General features: G+C 39.0%; 1 protein-coding gene across 6 annotated transcripts; it reads left to right on the forward strand.

Annotated features, from left to right (window-relative positions):
- The first annotated feature begins 2,891 nt into the window (after positions 1–2,891).
- Positions 2,892–24,040, forward strand: LOC127412368 (nucleolysin TIAR). Of its 6 annotated transcripts, XM_051648661.1 has the most exons (12): positions 2,892–3,058; positions 13,820–13,916; positions 14,164–14,316; positions 16,468–16,522; positions 16,620–16,707; positions 18,202–18,277; positions 18,603–18,711; positions 18,851–18,946; positions 19,046–19,130; positions 19,710–19,833; positions 20,994–21,133; positions 22,683–24,040. In XM_051648661.1, exons 1-12 carry the CDS (start codon positions 3,030–3,032, stop codon positions 22,795–22,797), a joined length of 1,167 nt encoding a protein of 388 aa, XP_051504621.1. In that variant the 5' UTR covers positions 2,892–3,029; the 3' UTR covers positions 22,798–24,040. The 6 variants fall into 6 exon arrangements, 5 of the variants coding, with proteins under 5 accessions (XP_051504621.1, XP_051504622.1, XP_051504624.1 ...); XM_051648664.1 differs by lacking the exons at positions 2,892–3,058; positions 13,820–13,916; positions 14,164–14,316 and adding exons at positions 17,437–17,506; positions 17,718–17,785 and having other exon boundaries at positions 16,475–16,522; XM_051648662.1 differs by lacking the exons at positions 2,892–3,058; positions 13,820–13,916; positions 14,164–14,316 and adding an exon at positions 17,718–17,785 and having other exon boundaries at positions 16,620–17,506.
- Positions 24,041–24,045: the final 5 nt, after the last annotated feature.

Below are 24,045 nucleotides of genomic sequence, written 5' to 3' on the forward strand. Positions count from 1 at the left end.
CCCGTCAATGGATTTTTTCTTCCCTGACAGCACGGGCATATTCCAGGACGACACATGAATTGGCCAACACAGAGTCCTGACCGTAATCCAATTGAAAGTCTTTGGAATGTGCTGGAGAAGACTTTAAGGAGTGGTTCGGCTCTCCCGTCATCAATACAAGATCTCGGCCAAAAATGAATGCAACTCTGGACGGAAATAAATGTTGTGACATTGCATAAGGTTGTCGAAACAATGCCATGACGAATGTGTGCTGTAATCAAAGCTAAAGGCGGTCCAACAAAATATTAGAGTATGCAACTTTTTTTTGGCCAGGCAGTGTAGTTTGATAAAGGATTCTGCTGACGAATGACAGAAATTCCCAATTCATCCATGCTAAAAGGTTTCATTTTGCCTGTGGCCAGGTAGTTTTTAAAACCTTTATCTCTGGTGTAATTGGGTTTTTCAGTTTTTGGAAGAGGTAACTGCATCTCTAACTAAGTTTACAATAATGAAAACAATCTTGCAATTCAGGTGATACCTTTTTTAAAAGTCAATGTCAACATTAGAATATTTATAATATGATATTATTAAAATACATCGACTTAATTGTGATTCAGGCGATACCTTTTTAAATGGTCAATGTTATAATAATATTCTAATATATTGTTTTTAATGTGGCTTGATGACAGCAGTCATGCTACAGATTGTTTGAGTCACACTTAGGGTGTCAGAAATCCTCAGGAGTACTTCTAAGCTGTCGTGAATTACTCTTAGATGAAAATTTTACGAGTCCTTAAATTAGTGAGTGACACGCCCCTAATTTTTAAGAGTTGCTCCTAAATTTCCACGTTAGGAGCTACTTTTAGCCTTAAGATTTTTTGTGAATATGGGCCCGGGCTACAAAGTTTTGTCCCTCAGTCTGAACTCAACCCCGTCACACCAACCATTTTCAACCCATACAATTTTTGGATCCATCCATTATAAACCAGAAGTGATATCATTCTTCAACAGTAGTGTAGAAACAAATAAGAAATATCATAATTTGTATTTATATTTTGAAGTGTATTATAGTCTGATGGGTCTCGTCAAGCTCAACAACTCAACCCCGTCACATGAAATTAAGATATTAAATCAGTACTTTTCATGTACTGATATTTAAATCCATAAATATACATAGAATTTATCAATTTCATTCATGTGTCCTAAAACACACAAGGAACAGTGGCCATTTTGAGCATAAAAACACAACGTCACACACAACCCGTCGAGTTATTCACTAAATTTATGAATATTGACAAAAATATGGAATAGTCAATATATTATAAATTACAAATTCTATATATTTACTTCAATGAAACATGGTGTTAAAAATGTGTGGGTGCACGTAGCCTAGTGGTGGAAGAGCTGTGACAGGGTTGAGATGAGTATGATAATACTGTATAATTAAGATGGGTACACATCTAAAAATTAATGTATTGTTCGCTGAGTACAGCCTGACATGTTAAGGGTTAGCACAAAAAAGTTGGGGTTTAAGATAAAAATATGAATTTACTACATTTGAATCAACAATAATGAGACCACAGACACACAATTTGACTTGTTGTAGCCTCATCACATAAAAATAAGAAAATTGTCATAAATGTTATATTTGTAGTAATTAAATTGGTATGAGGGACACATGAGCAGACAGTAGATCATTATTTTATAACAAGTATTGTGTAGAATCATTTTCAAACCATTTTGTCTGTGACAGGGTTGAGAACAAAAGGTGTCCAAATCAGAAACAAATAGATAGATATATTATATATATATAATAGAATATATGCCTGAGGTGGGATAATATGATTTGTTGGAGGTTTAATATGTGCCTAATGGAAAATTCCATGTTAAAATATTACAGAATCCCAGGAATGACCCAAAAGTTAATGTCTGAGACAGCTGGTAAACACACTTTAATTTACTATCTTACATTTATTTTATTTTTGCTCTTCAATGAGTGTAGAGAGTTTTTGCCCTAAGAACTGAACTTGGTGATGACATTTTTAGACTTTTTCAATGCCCCCTTTAACCCTTGTGCGTCAATTTAAAAAAGTTACTCAGAGGTCCTTAGGGGACAAAAACGTCTGCGGCAAAAAAATGCCATAATAATATTATATATTAATATTATTTTCCACTTTCAATAAGTACATTTTTTTAACCAACATCAGTCCTGATCATAACTACCAAATATTCATTCATTTTCAGGATTTTAACCCTTTAAATGCCAGTTTGTTTACATAATACCACTGCTGTTTTTTACACACACACATTTCTAAATACACACATACAAAACACACTCTGACATCCATACCAACACACCCACACAATTTTAGCTGCATCATTTATTCAATTGGCCTGCAGTGCTCTATAATACAGCAAACAGAAAATAGGAAAAAAGCATGTATTTGCTCCATAGGCTAAACATGAGAAAAAATGGCGCCATTTGGTGGAAAATATTTAAAAAAATGACATTTTGAAGCCAGGGCTCCGGAATGAAAGCATAATATCACAGAATTCATGATTTTATGCTTTAATGGCACTGGGATCAAATGTTGCTGTTTTAATGGGTTTCAATGGGGACATTTTTGTCCTTAAGGTCCTGAGTGTAACTATTTCGTGTACATAGTGTATTATAGATTTATTATAGGAACTGAGGTTGAAATTCCAAAAATCCCCCCAAAATACACACCTTTGTCAAAATTTATGCCGTTGGCATTAACACAGCCAAAATGATAGAGAAAAAAAACAAAAATGAAAAAGACAAAAATGTCCCGAAGATCGGACAAGGGTTATTTAATTTTATAAAGCCTCATCCTCTCTGATTTCTGACCGGTCGTCCTCTAAAGCTGTTTAAGCGCATGCGCAGTGGCCGTCTTCCTGACTAGCCGGGTTCCGCCATTTTCTACACAAGACTGAAAGTAACAACAGTCCTATATTGTTCGTCCTAAAAATAAACCCGCAACTGAGATACCGAAAACAAGTTTTGTTCACACTCCCTCCGGCATCTGAGAATGGAAGACGAGAGCCATCCCAAAACCCTGTAAGTAGCTGAAAACACAGTCCCCGTCGGTGCTCAATGAATAGCCACTCTATCTTTAGCGTCATTGCCACATTTATAGCTAGCAGCTAGCTCCGAAAAACGACGTCCTATTAAAGTTATTGACCTTATATGCAGTAACCACCATCACCACATATTATTGAAAACGTTTCGGTGAGTAATTACTTCTCACCTTTGTCAGGGTAGACAGGTCGTAATGTTTAAATGTCTTTCCCGCGAGCGATTTAAGAGTAGCATGCTTAAGCTAAAATAGCCGCTAAGTATAAGTCATGAAAACAATAAAATGCAGGGTAAATACAAAGAACATCACATGTTTGAATTGTATAAACGGAGTTAGAGTATTAGGGTGTGATACGTTAGTAAATAAATACAGTGTTTTTAAATGAGTGTCGTTGTCTCGCTGGTTTAGTTAAGGCCTGTTATTTAATCTTAGGGCCTGCTGTCATTTCGAGAAGTTTGGATTTTGTGTTTGGTGCCACACTTTCAGATAAAATATCTCTCCTCAATTAACTCGCTGTTCAACCACAATCATGATTTCAGTAGTTGTGTTTTGATGGTATATGTGTGTGTTCCTGTGCTGAGGTCATATAGACATAAAGGGGCTGTCAGGTTGGTCTATGTAAGGCAAACATCGGTTTACTACTGCACTTCAACTTGAAGGGTGTTATTTCTGTTTAGAGCTGCACGATTAATCGTTAAAATATCGCGATCTCGATCTTCAGACACCCACGCGATCTCATTTCTAAATGACAACGATTCTGCAATATATATTAAACGTTCCAGTTACATTCATTTGTAAGGCGGTCAAATTTAAATGAGAGGTTCAGTTCAAGACGCGTTTTTAAATGCTTTTCTACAAAACACAGAGGCTCCTGCATGAGACACTGAATAAACTAAAACGCAACTGCCAAAGAAGACGTTTGTTCAGCATAGTGGTTTACAAACTGCAGGGTGCAGCCATGATTAGCTAGGAGTGTGACGGAATCTCTGCTCAATTCAATATTTTAATAGCCACTGACCATGCTACAAAAAATACCCATGTTGTGTCAAAGTCTGTTCTCCCTGTTCTCATTGTTAGTGTTGCCCGTAGCGCCGTTAAACATAGGGGGAACAGACTTTGACATAGGGGGAACAGACTTTGACAAAGGGGAAACATAGGGGGAACAGACTTTGACAAAGGGGAAACATAGGGCGAACAGACTTTGACAAAGGGGAAAAATAGGGCGAACGGATTTTGACAAAGGGGAAACATAGGGGGAACAGACTTCGACAAAGGGGAAACGGGGAACAGACTTCGACAAAGGGTAAACGGACTTCGACAAAGGGGAAACATATGGCGAACAGACTTCAACAAAGGGGATACAGACTTCAACAAAGGGGAAACATAGGGTGAACAAACTTTGACAAAGGAGAAACATAGGGGGAACAGACTTCGACAAAGGGGAAGCATAGGAGGAACAGACTTAGACACAACCCCCTATGTTTCCCCGGTTAGTGTTCCCCGTGTTGCAGTTAAACATTAAACATTGGGGTTAACAGACTTCAACAGAGGAGAAACATAGGGGGTAACAGACTTCGACAAAGGGGAAACATAGGGCGAACAAACTTCAACAAAGGGGAAACATGGGGGAACAGACTTCGACAAAGGGTAAACAGACTTCGAAAAAGGGGAAGCATAGGGGGAACAGACTTCGACACAACCCCCTATGTTTCCCCGGTTAGTGTTCCCCGTGTTGCCGTTAAACATTAAACATAGGGGGTAACAGACTTCGACAAAGGAGAAACATAGGGGGAACAGACTTTGACAAAGGGTAAACAGACTTCGAAAAAGGGGAAGCATAGGGGGAACAGACTTCGACACAACCCCCTATGTTTCCCCGGTTAGTGTTCCCCGTGTTGCCGTTAAACATTAAACATAGGGGGTAACAGACTTCGACAAAGGAGAAACGTAGGGGGAACAGACTTCGACAGAGGGTAAACAGACTTCGAAAAAGGGGAAGCATAGGGGGAACAGACTTCGACACAACCCCCTATGTTTCCCTGGTTAGTATTCCCCGTGTTGCCGTTAAACATTAAACATAGGGGGTAACAGACTTCGACAAAGGAGAAACATAGGGGGTAACAGACTTCGACAAAGGGGAAACATAGGGGGAACAGACTTTGACAAAGGGGAAACAGACTTCGACAAAGGAGAAACATAGGGGGTAACAGACTTCGACAAAGGGGAAACATGAGGGTAACGGACTTTGACAAAGGGGAAGCATAGGGGGAACAGACTTCGACACAACCCCCTATGTTTCCCCGGTTAGTATTCCCCGTGTTGCCGTTAAACATTAAACATAGGGGGTAACAGACTTCGACAAAGGAGAAACATAGGGGGTAACAGACTTCGACAAAGGGGAAACATAGGGGGAACAGACTTCAACAAAGAGGAAACATAGGGGAAACAGACTTCGACAAAGGAGAAACATAGGGGGTAACAGACTTCGACAAAGGGGAAACATGAGGGTAACAGACTTCGACAAAGGGGAAACATGGGGGTAACAGACTACAACAAAGAGGAAACGTAGGGGAACAGACTTCGACAAAGGGGAAAAATAGGGCGAACAGACTTTGACAAAGGGGAAACATAGGGGGAACAGACTTCGACAAAGGGGAAACGGGGAACAGACTTCGACAAAGGGGAAACATACGGCGAACAGACTTCAACAAAGGGGATACAGACTTCAACAAAGGGGAAACATAGGGTGAACAAACTTTGACAAAGGGGAAACATAGGGGGAACAGACGTCGAAAAAGGGGAAGCATAGGAGGAACAGACTTAGACACAACCCCCTATGTTTCCCCGGTTAGTGTTCCCCGTGTTGCAGTTAAACATTAAACATTGGGGTTAACAGACTTCAACAGAGGAGAAACATAGGGGGTAACAGACTTCTACAAAGGGGAAACATAGGGCGAACAAACTTCAACAAAGGGGAAACATGGGGGAACAGACTTCGACAAAGGGTAAACAGACTTCGAAAAAGGGGAAGCATAGGGGGAACAGACTTCGACACAACCCCCTATGTTTCCCCGGTTAGTGTTCCCCGTGTTGCCGTTAAACATTAAACATAGGGGGTAACAGGCTTCGACAAAGGAGAAACATAGGGGGAACAGACTTTGACAAAGGGTAAACAGACTTCGAAAAAGGGGAAGCATAGGGGGAACAGACTTCGACACAACCCCCTATGTTTCCCCGGTTAGTGTTCCCCGTGTTGCCGTTAAACATTAAACATAGGGGGTAACAGACTTCAACAAAGGAGAAACATAGGGGGAACAGACTTCGACAAAGGGTAAACAGACTTCGAAAAAGGGGAAGCATAGGGGGAACAGACTTCGACACAACCCCCTATGTTTCCCCGGTTAGTGTTCCCCGTGTTGCCGTTAAACATTAAACATAGGGGGTAACAGACTTCGACAAAGGGGAAACATAGGGGGAACAGACTTTGACAAAGGGGAAACAGACTTCGACAAAGGAGAAACATAGGGGGTAACAGACTTCGACAAAGGGGAAACATGAGGGTAACAGACTTCGACAAAGGGGAAACATGGGGGTAACAGACTTCAACAAAGAGGAAACGTAGGGGAACAGACTTCGACAAAGGGGAAACATGGGGGAACAGACTTCGACAGGGGAAACATGGGGGAACAGACTTCGACAAAGGGGAAACATGGGGGAACAGACTTTGACAAAGGAGAAACAGACTTTGACAAAGGAGAAACAGAGGGGAAACAGACTTCAACAAAGGGGAAACATAGGGGGAACAGACTTCGACAAAAAGGAAACAGACATCGAAAAAGGGGAAGCATAGGGGGAACAGACTTGGACACAACCCCCTATGTTTCCCCGGTTAGTGTTCCCCGTGTTGCAGTTAAACATTAAACATTGGGGTTAACAGACTTCAAGAAAGGAGAAACATAGGGGGTAACAGACTTCGACAAAGGGGAAACATAGGGCGAACAAACTTCGACAAAGGGGAAACATGGGGGAACAGACTTCAACAAAGTGTAAACAGACTTCGAAAAAGGGGAAGCATAGGGGGAACAGACTTCGACACAACTCCCTATGTTTCCCCGGTTAGTGTTGCCGTTAAACATTAAACATAGGGGGTAACAGACTTCGACAAAGGGGAAACATAGGGCGAACAAACTTCGACAAAGGGGAAACAGACTTCGACAAAGGGGAAACATACGGCGAACAGACTTCGACAAAGGGGATACAGACTTCAACAAAGGGGAAACATAGGGTGAACAAACTTTGACAAAGGGGAAACATAGGGGGAACAGACTTCGACAAAGGGAAAACAGACATCGAAAAAGGGGAAGCACAGGAGGAACAGACTTGGACACAACCCCCTATGTTTCCCCGGTTAGTGTTCCCCGTGTTGCAGTTAAACATTAAACATTGGGGTTAACAGACTTCAACAGAGGAGAAACATAGGGGGTAACAGACTTCGACAAAGGGGAAACATAGGGCGAAAAAACTTCGACAAAGGGGAAACATGGGGGAACAGACTTCGACAAAGGGTAAACAGACTTCGAAAAAGGGGAAGCATAGGGGGAACAGACTTCGACACAACCCCCTATGTTTCCCCGGTTAGTGTTCCCTGTGTTGCCGTTAAGCATTAAACATAGGGGGTAACGGACTTCGACAAAGGAGAAACATAGGGGGTAACAGACTTCGACAAAGGGGAAACATGAGGGTAACAGACTTCGACAAAGGGGAAACATAGGGGGTAACAGACTTCAACAAAGGGGAAACGTAGGGGAACAGACTTCGACAAAGGGGAAACATAGGGGGAACAGACTTCGACAAAGGGGAAACATAGGGGGAACAGACTTCGACAAAGGGGAAACAGACTTTGACAAAGGAGAAACAGACTTCGACAATGGAGAAACATGGGGGAACAGACTTCGACAAATAGAAAACATAGGGGAAACAGACTTCAACAAAGGGGAAACATAGGGGGAACAGACTTCGACAAAGGGGAAACAGACATTGAAAAAGGGGAAGCATAGGGGGAACAGACTTAGACACAACCCCCTATGTTTCCCCGGTTAGTGTTCCCCGTGTTGCAGTTAAACATTAAACATTGGTGTTAACAGACTTCGACAAAGGGGAAACATAGGGCGAACAAACTTCGACAAAGGGGAAACATGGGGGAACAGACTTCGACAAAGGGGAAACATGGGGGAACAGACTTCGACAAAGGGTAAACAGACTTCGAAAAAGGGGAAGCATGGGGGGAACAGACTTCGACACAACCCCCTATGTTTCCCCGGTTAGTGTTTCCCGTGTTGCCGTTAAACATTAAACATAGGGGGTAACAGACTTCGACAAAGGAGAAACATAGGGGGTAACAGACTTCGACAAAGGGGAAACATAGGGCGAACAAACTTCGACAAAGGGGAAACATAGGGGGAACAGACTTCGACAAAGGGTAAACAGACTTCGAAAACGGGGAAGCATAGGGGGAACAGACTTCGACACAATCCCCTATGTTTCCCCGGTTAGTGTTCCCCGTGTTGCCGTTAAACATTAAACATAGGGGGTAACAGACTTCGACAAAGGAGAAACATAGGGGGTAACAGACTTCGACAAAGGGGAAACATAGGGCAAACAAACTTCGACAAAGGGTAAACAGACTTCGAAAACGGGGAAGCATGGGGGAACAGACTTCGACACAACCCCCTATGTTTCCCCGGTTAGTGTTCCCCGTGTTGCCATTAAACATAGGGGGTAACAGACTTCGACAAAGGGGAAACATAGGGGGAATAGACTTTGACAAAGGGGAAACAGACTTCGACAAAGGAGAAACATAGGGGGTAACAGACTTCGACAAAGGGGAAACATGGGGGTAACAGACTTCGACAAAGGGGAAACATGGGGGGAACAGACTTCGACAAAGGGGAAACGTAGGGGGAACAGACTTCGACAAAGGGGAAACAGGGGGAACAGACTTTGACAAAGGGGAAACAGGGGGAACAGACTTTGACAAAGGGGAAACAGACTTTGACAAAGGGGAAACAGACTTTGACAAAGGAGAAACATAGGGGGAACAGACTTCGACAAATGGAAAACATAGGGGAAACAGACTTCAACAAAGGGGAAACATAGGGGGAACAGACTTTGACAAAGGGGGAACAGACTTTGACAACGGGGAAACATAGGGCGAACAGACTTCGACAAAGGGGAAACATAGGGCGAACAGACTTTGACAAAGGGGAAACATAGGGCGAACAGACTTCGACAAAGGAGAAACATGGGGGAACAGACTTCGACAAATGGGAAACAGACTTTGACAAAGGAGACACATGGGGGAACAGACTTTGACAAATGGGAAACAGACTTCGACAAAGGAGAAACATAGGGGGAACAGACTTCGACACAACTCCCTATGTTTCCCCGGTTAGGGTTGCTGTTAAACATTAAACATAGGGGGGAACAGACATTGACAGAGGGGAAACCTAGGGGGAACAGACTTCGACAAAGGGGAAACATGGGGGAACAGACTTCGACAAAGGGGAAACATGGGGGAACGGACTTTGACAAAGGGGAAACATAGGGCGAACAGACTTTGACAAAGGGGAAACATAGGGCGAACAGACTTTGACAAAGGGGAAACAGACTTCGACATAGGGGGAACAGACTTTGACAACGGGGAAACATAATGGGAACAGACTTCAACAAAGGGGAAACATAGGGCGAACAGACTTTGACAAAGGGGAAACATAGGGTGGACAGACTTTGACAAAGGAGAAACATGGGGGAACAGACTTTGACAAAGGGGGAACAGACTTCGACAAAGAGGAAACAGACTTCGACAACGGAGAAACGGGGAACAGACTTCGACAAATTGAAAACATAGGGGAAACAGACTACAACAAAGGGGAAACAGGGGGAACAGACTTCGACAAAGGGGAAACATGTGGGAACAGACTTCGACAAAGGGGAAACATGGGGGAACAGACTTGGATAAAGGGGAACAGACTTCGACAAAGGGGAAACCTAGGGGGAACAGACTTCGACAAAGGGGAAACCTAGGGGGAACAGACTTCGACAAAGGGGAAACATAGGGGGAACAGACTTCGACAAAGGGAAAACATGGAGGGAACAGACTTCGACAGAGGGGAAACATGGAGGGAACAGACTTCGACAAAGGGGAAACATAGGGGAAACAGACTTCGACAAAGGGGAAACATAAGGGGAACAGACTTCAACAGGGGAAACATAGGGGGAACTGACTTCGACAAAGGGGAAACATAGGGGGAACGGACTTCGACACAGCCCCCTATGTTTCCCCGGTTAGTGCTCCCCGTATTGCCGTTAAACATTAAACATATGGGGTAACAGACTTCGACACTAATCTAATGGGAAACATAGGGGGAAAAGGCTTCGACAGCGCCATTAAAAATTAAACATGGGGGAAACAGACTGTTCCCCCTATGTTAAATATTTAACGGCACTAAGGGGAACACTAACCGGGGAACAGACTTCGACACAACACCGGTGTTGTGTCGAACTCTGTTTCCCCGTCGGGATCTGTTTCCCCTCAGCAGATCTGTATGGGGGGAACAGTATCTGACAGTAACATTCTCCGCTGTAAGAAAGTGTTCCCCCATGCACAAACCTAAGCCTAACCCTTCCCTACCCTAACCTACACTACCCACCATAACCGCATACTCTGTCGGGCTGGGGGAAACAGATTCCGATGGGGAACACAATTCGATACAACATTACCCAGATCTGACTCAATTTGCTACTCGTGCGCTGTTTGATCACAGCCGGCTGCTTCAAACGCTCACATGCGTGTGTCTGTCCATACACTAGTGTCTTGTGATGAATGCAGCGCTCCTGCACGAGACTCTGCACCATTTTTAATTAAAACACCCCTCTTTGGGTGTTACAGACAGGATTAAATCTGCGCTGTCTTGACGAGATATTAAAGCAAACACAGACGATAATGTATAAGCAGACGGGACAAATTCTTCAAAGTATTAGATCTATGTGTTGTCTAAATGTAGTCATTAAAAAAGCTGCATGCTGTCTGTTATAGGCATTCAGGCATTCTTCATTCATTCAAATCAGTATTAATGTAGCCTATATCAAATAATCGCACAGTAAAGTGTCAAATATTTAAGTAGTTTCATTACTTTTTTAATGTTTTTTTCATGTTTAATTACTGTTGTTAAAAACTTAAAGCACTGTTTACTCTGTTCTCTTTAATTACTGGCTCTTGAATAATTTCTTTAAAAGCTTGAAGCAATTTTTACAAGAGACACTGAAGGCCACATTGTTTTAGTATAAATTGTTCATATATATATATGTATATATGTGTGTATATATATATATATATATATATATATATATATATATATATATATATATATATATATATATTATTATTGTAAAATAACAGTGTTTTATGGCAACACTTGTGCAAAACTAAGTTGACAAAACTGTTAATGAAGCTTTTTTCCACTCGTTTTGCTTTTTTTTTTTACTTAGCATGTGAGAAACAGGCTAAATCGTTTCATTTATTTTTTATGCACTTTAACAGAATTAGTATTTTTTATTTATTTTGCAATAATTACAAGGTGCTGTTTAGTGTGTAATGTATTCGTTACGCCCTCTTGTGGACTTAGGACATTTTAAATTTATATATTTGATGTACAACTTTATTGCATTTTTGCATAGATTGAAGTAGAGAAAATTTTGTTAGAACCTACAGTACATTACATGTGATTTTGTTTAGTACCCTTATGTCCAGGTTTTGTAAATCACATCGGCATTTTTTTCATCAGAATCGTGATTTTTATTCTAAGCAAAAAAATCTTGATTCTCAATTTATCCAGAATCGTGCAGCTCTATTTCTGTTTATGGTAGAATACAGTATTAGGGATGCACCGATCCGATACCTGGATCGGTATCGGTATCGGCTCCGATACTGATGTTTTTAAACAGATCGGGTATCGGTCCGACGAGCCCAATCCAAATCCGATACTGTGTTAGTCATGTTCGTCACTGTCAAGCTCAAAAAATGACATAAAAGAACCATAAAAACACAATTAAAAGTAGTCCATATGATTCATGCATTTTATTCAAAGCCACTTGAAGACGTGCGAAAGCTCTGTGAATCACAAAAGGCTGTGTTTAATAAGTAAATATATGAAATGCACGCACAGCTCCAGCGCGTCAGTGAATGGCGCTGCTCTGTTTACACACACCCGTGGCTATTTTTAGCCTTCACAGCGGTGTGCAATATTTGAGCGCTACTCACGAACAACATCTCAGATGTAGATGCTCGATAGTTCAGTTCACTTATATGCATTTAGAACGGCACTGGAGGTGCTTTTTTTTTTTTTTTTTTTACCAGAATTTGAATAAGAAGCGAATTAAACTACTGTGAACTTGCCTACAAACGGACACACTTACAGGACTTCCTGGAGAGTTCAGAATTTCAAAATAAAAGCATGAGGGTTTAAAAGTTAAAGGTGTTACGGAGAGACTCGCGGAGGCAGAGATGTGAACTCAGTGGCAGGGTTTATTGAACAGATGATTGAAACAGTGATGTAAACATTGTGAGTAAATGCAATTGAGCAGAGTGGCAAACAGCAGGTGAGTAATATTCAGACAGGGTATAGACACAATGAACAGATAACTCACAACAGTCTTACGATACTTGCTGGCAATAATGAAGACACAGGTATGTTTGACAAAGTAGAAAGGTCTGGAGATACTATCGATGAGAACAGACAGTGTGTGTGTGAAAGCATATATGCAGTCCTTGATTAGCCACTAATGATATGCAGGTGCATGCGGGGTGGGGGGGGGGGGGGTGGTGAGTGCTGATGGCAGTGAGGAAGAAAGAGAGAGAGAGAGACTGGTGGATCCGTGACTAAAGGTGCGTGATTGAGATATATTACTATTATAATATATTATTATTATTATTATCATTTGTTTACAAATGATAATAATATTTAAGTTGAATGGGTTCTAAAAAATAACTGTGAATAAAAACTAAATTGAAAAAAAAAAGAGATCTGAATCCTTTAAAGTCCAGATACAAGTTGAAAAAAAAAAAACAGCTTCTTTTCTACTGATGACTTATACTGGAATTACTGTTAATTTTGCTGCTACATTATCCAGTATACTAGTTAACAGTAAAGTGTTTCTTAATAAGCTATACATTTATATTGAAATAATGTGTAGTTAGAGGTTTGTGTTTCTTTACATATTAAAGAGTACACCCAATTAGTTCCACACAATAATGTAAAGATATTCTAAACTGATTATGCAAAAAAACAACACTGGTAGCAGATCAGGATCGGTATCGGCTGATACTGAGATTTCCGATATCGGATCGGAAGAGAAACAGTGGTATCGGTGCATCCCTATACAGTATATGTGTGTGTTTTAACAGTTTCTTGAAAACTGTGTTCTCAAATAAGCAATTACATTTTAATTGTTGCGATTGAACTGGAAAAACTTAGAAGCAACGCTTTTTTTTTAAAAGATCAGTGCCTCCACAAGGGTATGTTGATGTCTATAGTAATATGATCCTCATTCAAACTTTTCCATGTTCTTTTTGAAAACATCTAAATAGATATTAAATAGTTGGATTAATCTGGTATGTTCATCATGAGGTCCAGACTGTTAACACTGTGTATTTTCATTAAAATATTTTTTATCTGCATTTTCAGCTATGTGGGGAACCTTTCAAGAGATGTAACAGAGCACTTGATCCTTCAGTTATTTACTCAGATTGGGCCATGTAAAAGTTGTAAGATGATAACAGAGGTAAACATCCATCTCATATTACACATTGTCAAATGTTCACTGAAATATTCTGATGCCCAGTTTTTGAGTTTAAATGGGTGTGCGTGGAAACACTTGCCAGAATCTACATCGGTAATAACATTGAAATGTAATTGACTGTAAAATTATTACTTAAATGATCAGACTCTAGGCAAAATGATTTAAGAAGAGTGTTCCACACAAGACCCATATCTCTGCAATAATATATTTTCCTGGCTTTTCTTCTCAGCAATCCGATAGCAGCAGGAAGGTGAACTCTTCTATTGGATTTTCTCTTTTGCAGCATACAAGCAATGATCCTTATTGCTTTGTGGAGTTCTTTGAGCACAGAGATGCCGCAGCTGCTTTAGCCGCTATGAACGGAAGGAAGATTTTGGGAAAGGTATGTCTTCTTTCATCAGTTCATAACATAATAATAGCAAAATTTGGATGGTCTGAGGTTGTTTTTTTAATGAAGCCTTGTACCCTATATCGGGTATCCTTTTACTAGTGATGTCAAAAGTACCAGTACTTCAGTACCAAGTCGATACTAAAATGTAAAAGATGTAATGATACCAGTGTTTCTACAGTACCGGTAGAACCGAGCACCGACTCTATTCGGTCCCCGCTGGCTGTCTGACTGACAGACGGCTGCTTACAAATGCTAACGCGCTCATTTGATCTGATACTCCTTTTACACAGAAATGGACAATTAATCAAATTAAAATTGTGATATGTCCTAGTGTGATTATTAAACCGCAACTTGATATGATTTCATTAAATAAATATAGAGTCTGCATGTGCTGTGTGCTGCAAAGTGAATGTGTTAAGCTGCATATATGCTGAAAACACAGACTGATAAAAAAAAAAAAAAAAATGTGCTATGCTTGTTGTAGTTGATGACAGAGTGCTCATCTACTGTGATGCGCGGAGTGCCTGCAGACTATGAATTTTTATCATTAAAATCACAGCGTTTTACGCTTCAATAATCACACTGGGTCATATAACCGTCTTATCCAGAAGTGTTAAACTACTGACTTCACGTCAAAATAAGTTTGATTAAAAATAAAAGCGCAAAATGTAAGGAATTGCAACAGAAGTCTATTTCTAGTGTTTAGTAAAATGTATTTTATTATTATTACTATTATTATCTCACAAGCAATACTGGATAGAAGTTTTCATCAATGTTTTCATTTATAATGTGATGCTCTGTTGTGCAGCACTTAATTTGACAAAACATGACCAATGTTGTATTTAAATTATGTTGTCAGGATATTTACTAAAGCACTTAATAAAAAAAAAAATTTTTTAAATGGTTTTGTTGAAAAGTTAAAGTTCTATTTTCATTTGATTAGACACATTTTTATGATGAAATTAAATGAAACTTTAAAACATGCAATTCAGGGAAAAAAATTGGAAAATGTAGAATTTGGGGGGGAAATTGAATAGAATTTAGAAAAAATCATTTAGAAACACTCGAAGGAAACATGCTAATTGTTTGATTTGAATTTAATATTTACATTGCAGTTTAACGGTGCGGCACGGTGGCTCATTGGTTAACACTGTCGCCTCATGGGAGTCTGGGTAGCTCAGCGAGTAAAGACGCTGACTACCATCCCTGGAGTCGCCAGTTCGAATCTAGGGCATGCTGAGTGACTCCAGCCAGGTCTCCTAAGCAACCAAATTGGCCCGGTTGCTAGGGAGGGTAGAGTCACATGGGGTAACCTTCTCATGATTGCTATAATGTGGTTCTCACTCTCGGTGGGGTGCGTGGTGAGTTGTGCATGGATACAGTTTTTTTTTTTTTTTTTTTTTTTGAGTGGCTTATTGAGAGCATTACCACGGAGACATTGCGTGTGCGGAGGCTTCACGCAATTCTCTGCGGTAACGCACTCAACAAGCCACGTGATAAGATGCTCAGATTGACGTCTCGGACGCAGAGGCAACTGAGATTCGTCCTCTGCCACCCGGATTGAGGCGAGTCACTATGCCACCACGAGGACTTACAGTGCATTGGCAATTGGGCATTCCAAATTGGGGAGAAAAGGGGAAGGAAAAAATAAAACACTGTCGTCTCACAGCAAGAAGGTCCCTCGTTCAAGTCCCAGCTCAACTGGGCCTTTCTGTGTGGAGTTTGCATGTTCTCCCCGTGTTCGCGTGGGTTTCCACCAGGTGCTCTGGTTTCCGGACATGCAGGTTAAGTGAATTGGAGACTCTAAACTGCCCTGTAGGTGTGAGTGAGAGTTCCCCAGCCACTGGTTGTTGCATCAGGAAGGGCATCCGGCATAAAACCTGTGCCAAGTCAAATATGCGGATCACGGATGGTCTGCTGTGGGACCCCTAACAGAAGTTTACATTGAAATGTAGCATTTTAATAGGCTTAAATCAGTGTGTTCAATAGCATATTACCTATTTTTTTTCTGTGGTTTCTAAATTGGTATAGAGAATTGTGACATTGTGCTGGTATTGGTACCGACTACTGAAATTTTGGTATCGTGACAACACTACCTGTTGCCAAACGTAATGCCTAAAACAAGTGTATTTCTATTGACAGGAGGTCAAAGTAAACTGGGCAACCACTCCTAGCAGTCAGAAGAAAGACACATCCAGTAAGCAATTTTATTGAGTTTTATTTTTGGATCAATAGTGGTTAAATTGTTTTCTTAATCCATTGATTTTTTTTTTTTTTTTTTTTTTTTGATGCAGATCACTTTCATGTTTTTGTGGGAGATCTGAGTCCTGAGATCACAACTGATGACATCAGAGCTGCATTTGCACCTTTTGGGAAAATCTCGTAAGTTCCAAGAAGTTATACCTTTTTGTGGAACATGTTTGGGTTTTGTCTAAATAATGTCGATGGGTTGTGTGCTATCTGTATATATTATTTAGCCCCTGTCAGCCAGACTTTCATAAAATTATGGGCAAAGGTTTAATTGACTTTTTGTTACTGCTGATAGTTGGTAGTTGATAACTGCAACACAATCACAATTTTGAGAATGTATTGATACAAGATAAAACAAACATTTTTACATATTATTTTACATTTTTTATTTTCTTGAGGTGCTAGCGTTAGCTTGTATGCAGTCACACTTCTGACAGAAATGAAAGTTTTGTTTCACAAAATTGTTTTATTCTTCACAGACTTACACTTTTCACATTTCAATTGTTGTTGTTTAGTTTTACTACAGTAATTCTTTTAAAAACGTGATGTTATAGCTGGAGACATTTTGCTTTATTTGCATTAATGATATTTGAATCACATAGGCTAATCAGTATCACCAATAAACACAGGGCAGTGTAGTCAATATTGTGTCCCCAGATCGATCTGTTTTAAAGTGTACCATACATTTTTTCATCACTAATCTCCTTTGCTATGCAGAAATGGGTAAGTAGCTTTGATATGCTAAAGCAGTTCAATATTTGGTTGAAAACACACAAAAATATATGCAGTACTACTCTGAGAAATTTTTAGATTCTCCTTTAGCTCTGAGTGTCAGTTAATAGAGCTCTGGTTATTTTACAGAAATGCTCATAGGATTGGACAGGAGATTGAAGGCTAACAGCAAGGAACTGTGCACTCTGGGAACTCAGATGTAGATTTTTTTTTTCTATTCACTCTTTGCTTTTCATATTTGTATACTGTAATATTTTCCCATTAACGTTGTCGTAGTGTAGACTTTTAACAAACTTGAGATAATACATGCATATTTACTTGTAAAGAATTATTCATAATGGTTTTCCTAGTTGTGTTGATAGTTTGATTCTTCTAAAATTCTGAAAATGTTAATTTTTCAAAATTTGCAGCTTCCCAAACTCCTTATTGGTGGTAAAGAATTGACCAGGAAAAATAAAGAAATCTGTTAACAGGCCATGTATGCCGTTTAATTCCTTTTTCTCTTTTGATATTTCTATGTAATATTATGAGTAGAATTATAGACAACAGTTTAAATTAGGAATGCATGGTAATGAAATTGATGAATTTTACTGACATTAGAGTTTAAGGCCTAGCCGTTAAGATAAAATTAGGATCACTTTGTTTTCACAGAAGATAAAAGAAGTTAAAATCTGTGCAGGAGGATTTAAGCAACACACTCTTTAGTTTAAGTTGCATGACTTTGTACTTGTAACAGTAATAAAAAAGATGCAGAAGTTGTTAATATAATGATTTGTTATTTGTTAGGATATTGTAACAGTGTCTCACTCAGTGTGTTTGTGGTTCCTTTCTTTTTTGTATCCTCTAGCAGGCCATCAATGAACTGACTTTTCTGTCGCTACATTTTTCTTTCAGGGATGCACGCGTGGTGAAGGATATGACAACAGGGAAATCAAAGGGGTATGGATTTGTGTCCTTCTATAACAAACTGGTAAGGCTCCAGTACAGGAACACAGAGTCAAGGTTATTCTATTTCTGTTTATTACAATTCATATTATAGCTGTATTATTATAGATATTGATCCTACTGAATTAAGTTAGACTTTTAAAGTTGAGTTTTATGTTTGTGATTTTAGTCAGATTATTAATCAATTAAATGAATAGAAAGTAAACTTAAGAAATTTACATGGAAAGTTCCTTATTACGCAGATGAACCAATGAAAGGCTAGTAGTGTTGCTTGGTAAATCTATTAGTTTCTTGGTTTCTTTAAGTTGAGAACCCAGAAAGGAAGCCAGTTTTTTTTTTTTTTTTTATAGGATGCTGAGAATGCCATAGTACACATGGGGGGTCAGTGGCTTGGTGGGCGACAAATCCGGACTAACTGGGCAACTCGTAAACCACCTGTCCCCAAGAGCGTTCAAGAGAGTAAGTCTGTTTTTAATCTTGCTGTTTTAGAAACGAAGACCACTTTGTTTTATTTCTCTGACTGTCTTTGCTCTTGAGGCTGTATCCTCTGATTTCAAGAATAAAAAATTAACATGACTGTAACTGGGAAAAATTTCAGATAGTTCCAAGCAGCTAAGATTTGATGAGGTGGTGAATCAGTCGAGTCCGCAGAACTGCACCGTGTACTGTGGTGGCATTCAGTCAGGTCTCACAGGTAAGTTTGCGAATCCCAATTACTTTCCTCTTCTGGCTGTTTACCTGTAGGCTATCTGAGTGTTTCAGGATAATGACTTACACTGTTCTCTTCTCACAGAACACCTTATGCGACAGACATTTTCTCCTTTTGGACAGATAATGGAGATTAGAGTTTTTCCTGAGAAGGGCTATTCTTTCATCAGGTATCATTTGCAAGGAATTGCACTTTTGTTGCATTTAATACTCTGTTCTCAGATGTTTTGTTAGCATAATTATATGTAGTCAGTCGATGTTTTCCACAGGTCATATTCATGGTTTCTTGTAATGATCAATTTATGTGGGCTTTGGCATCAATGGACAGTGCTGATATCTAGAGAGGGCAGTGTGGCTACCAGCTGTTATAATACCATTGTATAATACAATGTAATGATGGCAAATAATTATTTATTATTATTGGCTTATGTCATAATCTCAATTAGGCTAAATATTGGCCTATCACTGAATATGGGGACATGTAAGGTCTCGACCTCAAGCATGAAATGTGTGATTACACTGATTTCCCAAATGGGGGCATCAAATAAACTGATGCCAAACATCTTTTGACCTCTTAGTCTTGACACAGATTTATGTTAGGCAGTGATTTTTGTTAAGTAAATTGTTTCTTTAATGTAGGCCTTAATATAGAGAGAAATATCATGGTTTAAGTAACTATGTGGCGACAAGAACAACACAATATTGCTGTATTAAAAAATGTTTTATGGTCCATCATTGTTTTCTCTCAGGTTTTCCTCCCATGAAAGCGCTGCCCATGCCATTGTGTCAGTGAATGGGACCACCATCGAGGGTCATGTTGTGAAGTGCTACTGGGGCAAAGAGTCACCTGACATGGCCAAAAACGTCCAACCGGTAATCAGGGTTCCTGCGGATCCTTAATAACTCTTAAAATGTCTTAAATTCAGGTTTCCAACATTTAAGGTAATATGTTTTAAATATCTTAAATGATATGACAAAAGTTGTAATTTTTATTTAAAGAGGTCTTAAATTTGGGGCGGAAAGACAAGAATCGTGATATAACTTAATGTGATTATCAAACTTCAAAATAATACAATTTAATTAAATAAATGCATGCGCTGCGTACTTCAAAGTGAAAATGTGGCACTGTTGTATTTTCTCCAAGCATGCGGGTGCTTATGAGTGTTTCCAGCTGTTGCAGAGCAGTTCACAATCATTAAGCCATATCGGAAATTTATGACAGGTGATTACTAATGATCAAATGTTGATAACGATATAGAGTTGATGAAATATGGCAATGTTTACTTTTATTGTTTATATTGTAATACGTTGTAGATTATTGTATGAGTACACATTTTATATCACTTATTTGTTTGAATGAGCAGCTGGAAGCAGTGAAGCGCAAACATTTCAAAATAAGAGTCCCCGTTATATTAAAGTGCTTTAAAGTTAAAAGTTCCAAGCTATGAATCAAATGTAAAAATAAAGTGCATCCTGAATTTAATTACATTTGGACTCTTGTAGCCTCTGTCTGGCCCTCCCCATCACAGGAAGGAAAGACTAAGAACATTTAATATAGACTAAAAAAAATATTGGCAAACTAACTGGCTTACTTTCAACACATTATCGAATCAGCACAATCAGAGTCGACGTCTAATTTGTATTTATTTATATAATGGTACATAAACCAATTTTAATGTGATATATGTGGAAAACATGTATTGAGTATTTTAAACTTGCATATAGCCTACCCCGTTTTACTGATAAGCGACGTTAAGGCCATGTTGAATGTGTGCCCCTGTCTAAGTAAGAGTCTGTGATACATGATTTATTTTGGTATAGGGATACAGTATTAATTTTATTTGTTCAGGTCTTGGAAAAAGGTCTTTAAAAATTTTGAATTTTATTTTAAAAGCCCTGCAGCAACCCTGGTATTGCATCCAGTGTTCAGGAATTTTCCCTTTTTTTTTTTTTTTAAATATGTCAGTGTTCTTTATTTCTCTTAACTTTCATTAAGTAAAAGTTAAGCATAATTCTCAATGTTGATCTCTCAGATGGAATATGGCCAGTGGGGACACTGGAATCAAATGTATGGCAATCCGCAACAATATGGTCAGTACATGACGAATGGCTGGCAAGTACCATCCTATGGAGTATATGGGCAAACATGGAATCAGCAAGGATTTGGTGTAGAGTAAGTTTTGTGTGTGTGTGTGTGTTCTTTGTTGATTTTGCTAATGATTTGTTCATATGCTTATATACCATTGTAAATCAGGAAAAACAGGGAACTGCTATGTTCAAAAATTCTGATTTTCAAAGATTTAATGGTCTCCTTGTTTTTCTGTAGGCATTCATTTTTTACAATTGAACAATTAGAAAAAATTTATTTCAGCGTTTTTTGTTTAATGCTTGACAATTCATAAGAGAAAGGTTTAGTAATACTAAAAAAGTGGGGCATAACTCAAAAAATGGATAAGGTAAATGAGGTGGAATGAGGTCCCAGGTCACTAAAGACCCAAGGTATGCATTTATGGTTTAACTGAATTCTAAATTAAGCTTGTCCCTTTTTAGCTGAAGCTGCCTTTGCTTTAGCTTTTACAAGCTCATCATATTCCTTGTGTCGAGCTTTTAGGTGAGTGATATAAATTAGTTGGTAAAAGTTTTAATGGTAGTTCCACCATGTTATATTCTAGCATTGCAAAACTTGCAAATTGCAACTCTGCTGTCATTGTCACCCAATTCAAGTTAATTGTGCACAAGAGACATCTCTTTCACACACAGCATGTGTTATAGGCTAAAACTATGTCCACATTAATCTGGATAAATTTGTAAACGGCGTCCACACTGCAGTTTTCAAATGTTTTCCAAGCATTGCTTGTCCACACAAAAACATCTGAAAATGCTTAAATACACTGATGATACAGAGAGTCACTAACATCCTAAACTTCTCACGCCATTCTTCGGGCACAACTATTTCGTTTAATTTACTAAATTGTCCCACCACGCACTAGTGTGTTCAGATCGCACCCAAAATTGCCATTCCATGTTCTGTCTGAAATGAAATTCTCCTCGTGTTCCGCTGCCAGACTGCAATTCTCAGTTAACTTCCCGCTGCCTTTAAAGAAATGCAATGTGAAGGTTGTACAAAGTAACATTTATCTTTAACAACACTATCAAAGCACAACAACTCTGCTACAATGTAGGCCACCATTTTGATTGTTTTGAGTTGAATGGATCACATGACTGTGTCACATGACAACAAATAAGTCATCGTTTTCGAATATCTAAATTTTCCCAGTCCACACTTCAACAAGAATACATTTTCCAATGTATCGACTTGGGAGAGCGTTTTCAAAAAGCTCAGTTTTCGCTGGACAAAAACCCAGTCTCAGTGTGGACGGAAGGCCAAAACTCAGAGAAAAGATGTGTTTTCAAATGAATCCAGATTAATGTGGACGAAGCCTAATTGTCTGTGTTTTTCTGCCTCCTTTTGACAGGAAATCTGCATAAAATGCATCTCTAATGTATACAAATTGAAAATCTCTAAAGGGATTTATTAGACTGTAATGTCTCTTTTTACAAAGCCCCTGTTCTGACAGAAGCTGCTCAGATAATGCCAAGATGGTAAAGAATTATTATAATTAAAAAAAAAAAAATGTATGGCCCATTATGTTTTACCTGTGGAACAACTTGAAAATAACCTATAGGATCCCTGTGTTAATCTTCACTTTTCTCTACTCTAGACAGTCACAGTCCCCTGCGTGGGTGGGAGGATTTGGGACACAACCCTCTCAGGCTCAGCCTGGCCCAGTGATGAACCAAGCTAACTTTGGCATGGCAGGGTACCAGACACAGTGATTTGACCTTCACTCTCCATAATACACATCTCTTTTCACTTGTTTAGAAACTGCTCTCATGGGGAGGGTAGGTAAAGACTAAAAGGAGCTCATCTTTTTTTCCCCACAAGCATTGGGTCTAAAGCTGGATTCGCTTTAGTGTTAAGACACATTTAAAATTAAACAGGCAACAGGGATGCACTGCTTCAATGGAATTCTGAATTCATTTACAAGATATATTCCTGTTTTAATGGAATTGGAGAAGTTGTGTTGTATCTATTGCCCCACCCTTTTTTTTTTTTTATTCTACATATCTTGAAGAAAACTGCACATTTTTCTCTTAAGCCCAGCTTTAGGAAATTCACAGGTACATTGCAGAAAACCCATGGTATAAGTTATCTGAACATATTGTTTTTTGAACAATGAGTATTTTCATTTTTCCCCTTCCTAAATAGCTGGTCATGCATTTGCTTGTTCATAACAGTTTGGACTTGAAGTTTTGTACAAAAACACAACAAACAACACAAAAAACTAAGCATTCTGACTCTGCAAACAAATGTAAGTAAAGGCACTTTTTGGGGGTTCATCGAACCTGTGTCATGTAAATGTTGACGTGTAAATGAATTTCTATGTGCAGTGGTGTTTATTTAATCCACATTAGCTCCCCATTCGCCTAGAAATTCTAGCGCTCTTTGATACTGTATGTATAATGTATCTTTTTACTTAGATTTACAGACACAGTAAAATATCTCCCATTCACAATGGAGGAAGGGTGATAATGGCCAAACCTGTAAATATCTTTTGATAACTTGGTCTGGAATAATGGTTTCAAAACATGCGTTCTACTTGACAATTTTGCAGAACTAATGCAGCATGTGTTAGACAAATATTTATGTGTGACTGACATGCTGAACAGATTCAGTGAAATTCACAAGCAAGCCTTAATTTTTGGTCAGTCACACACAATTCAGTTTAACACTTTGAGATCCTTGTAAAGAGCTGTATAATTGATTTTAGAGCTGACTGTAAATTCATCCCTTTGCTATTTTAACAAAATGCGTGCCATTTTTGAGTAGCCAGAGAAAAAGATGTTTGGATATTTTTTTTTCCTGGGCACAGTAAGGAATTGCATGTTTCAATCTATAATATTGAGTTTGCTCAAAGCATTGAATGTAAAAAGCAGAAATGTTTGAATACAATGTAGCATTTAAAGTTTTCTTTTTAGTCTAAATGAGTCAATAAATGAACAAACCATTGGACAAGAAATATT

This window comes from Myxocyprinus asiaticus, chromosome 21 (genome assembly GCF_019703515.2).
Source record: "Myxocyprinus asiaticus isolate MX2 ecotype Aquarium Trade chromosome 21, UBuf_Myxa_2, whole genome shotgun sequence".
Taxonomy (NCBI): domain Eukaryota; kingdom Metazoa; phylum Chordata; class Actinopteri; order Cypriniformes; family Catostomidae; genus Myxocyprinus; species Myxocyprinus asiaticus.

Excerpts from the sequence above, each read along its gene's own strand:
- LOC127412368 (XM_051648661.1), top strand. The coding sequence starts at position 3,030 with ATGGAAGACGAGAGCCATCCCAAAACCCT. Across the intron at positions 3,059-13,819 it reads GAGAGCCATCCCAAAACCCT|CTATGTGGGGAACCTTTCAA; the intron begins GTAAGTAGCTGA and ends CTGCATTTTCAG. Across the intron at positions 18,278-18,602 it reads TGTCCTTCTATAACAAACTG|GATGCTGAGAATGCCATAGT; the intron begins GTAAGGCTCCAG and ends TTTTTTTTATAG.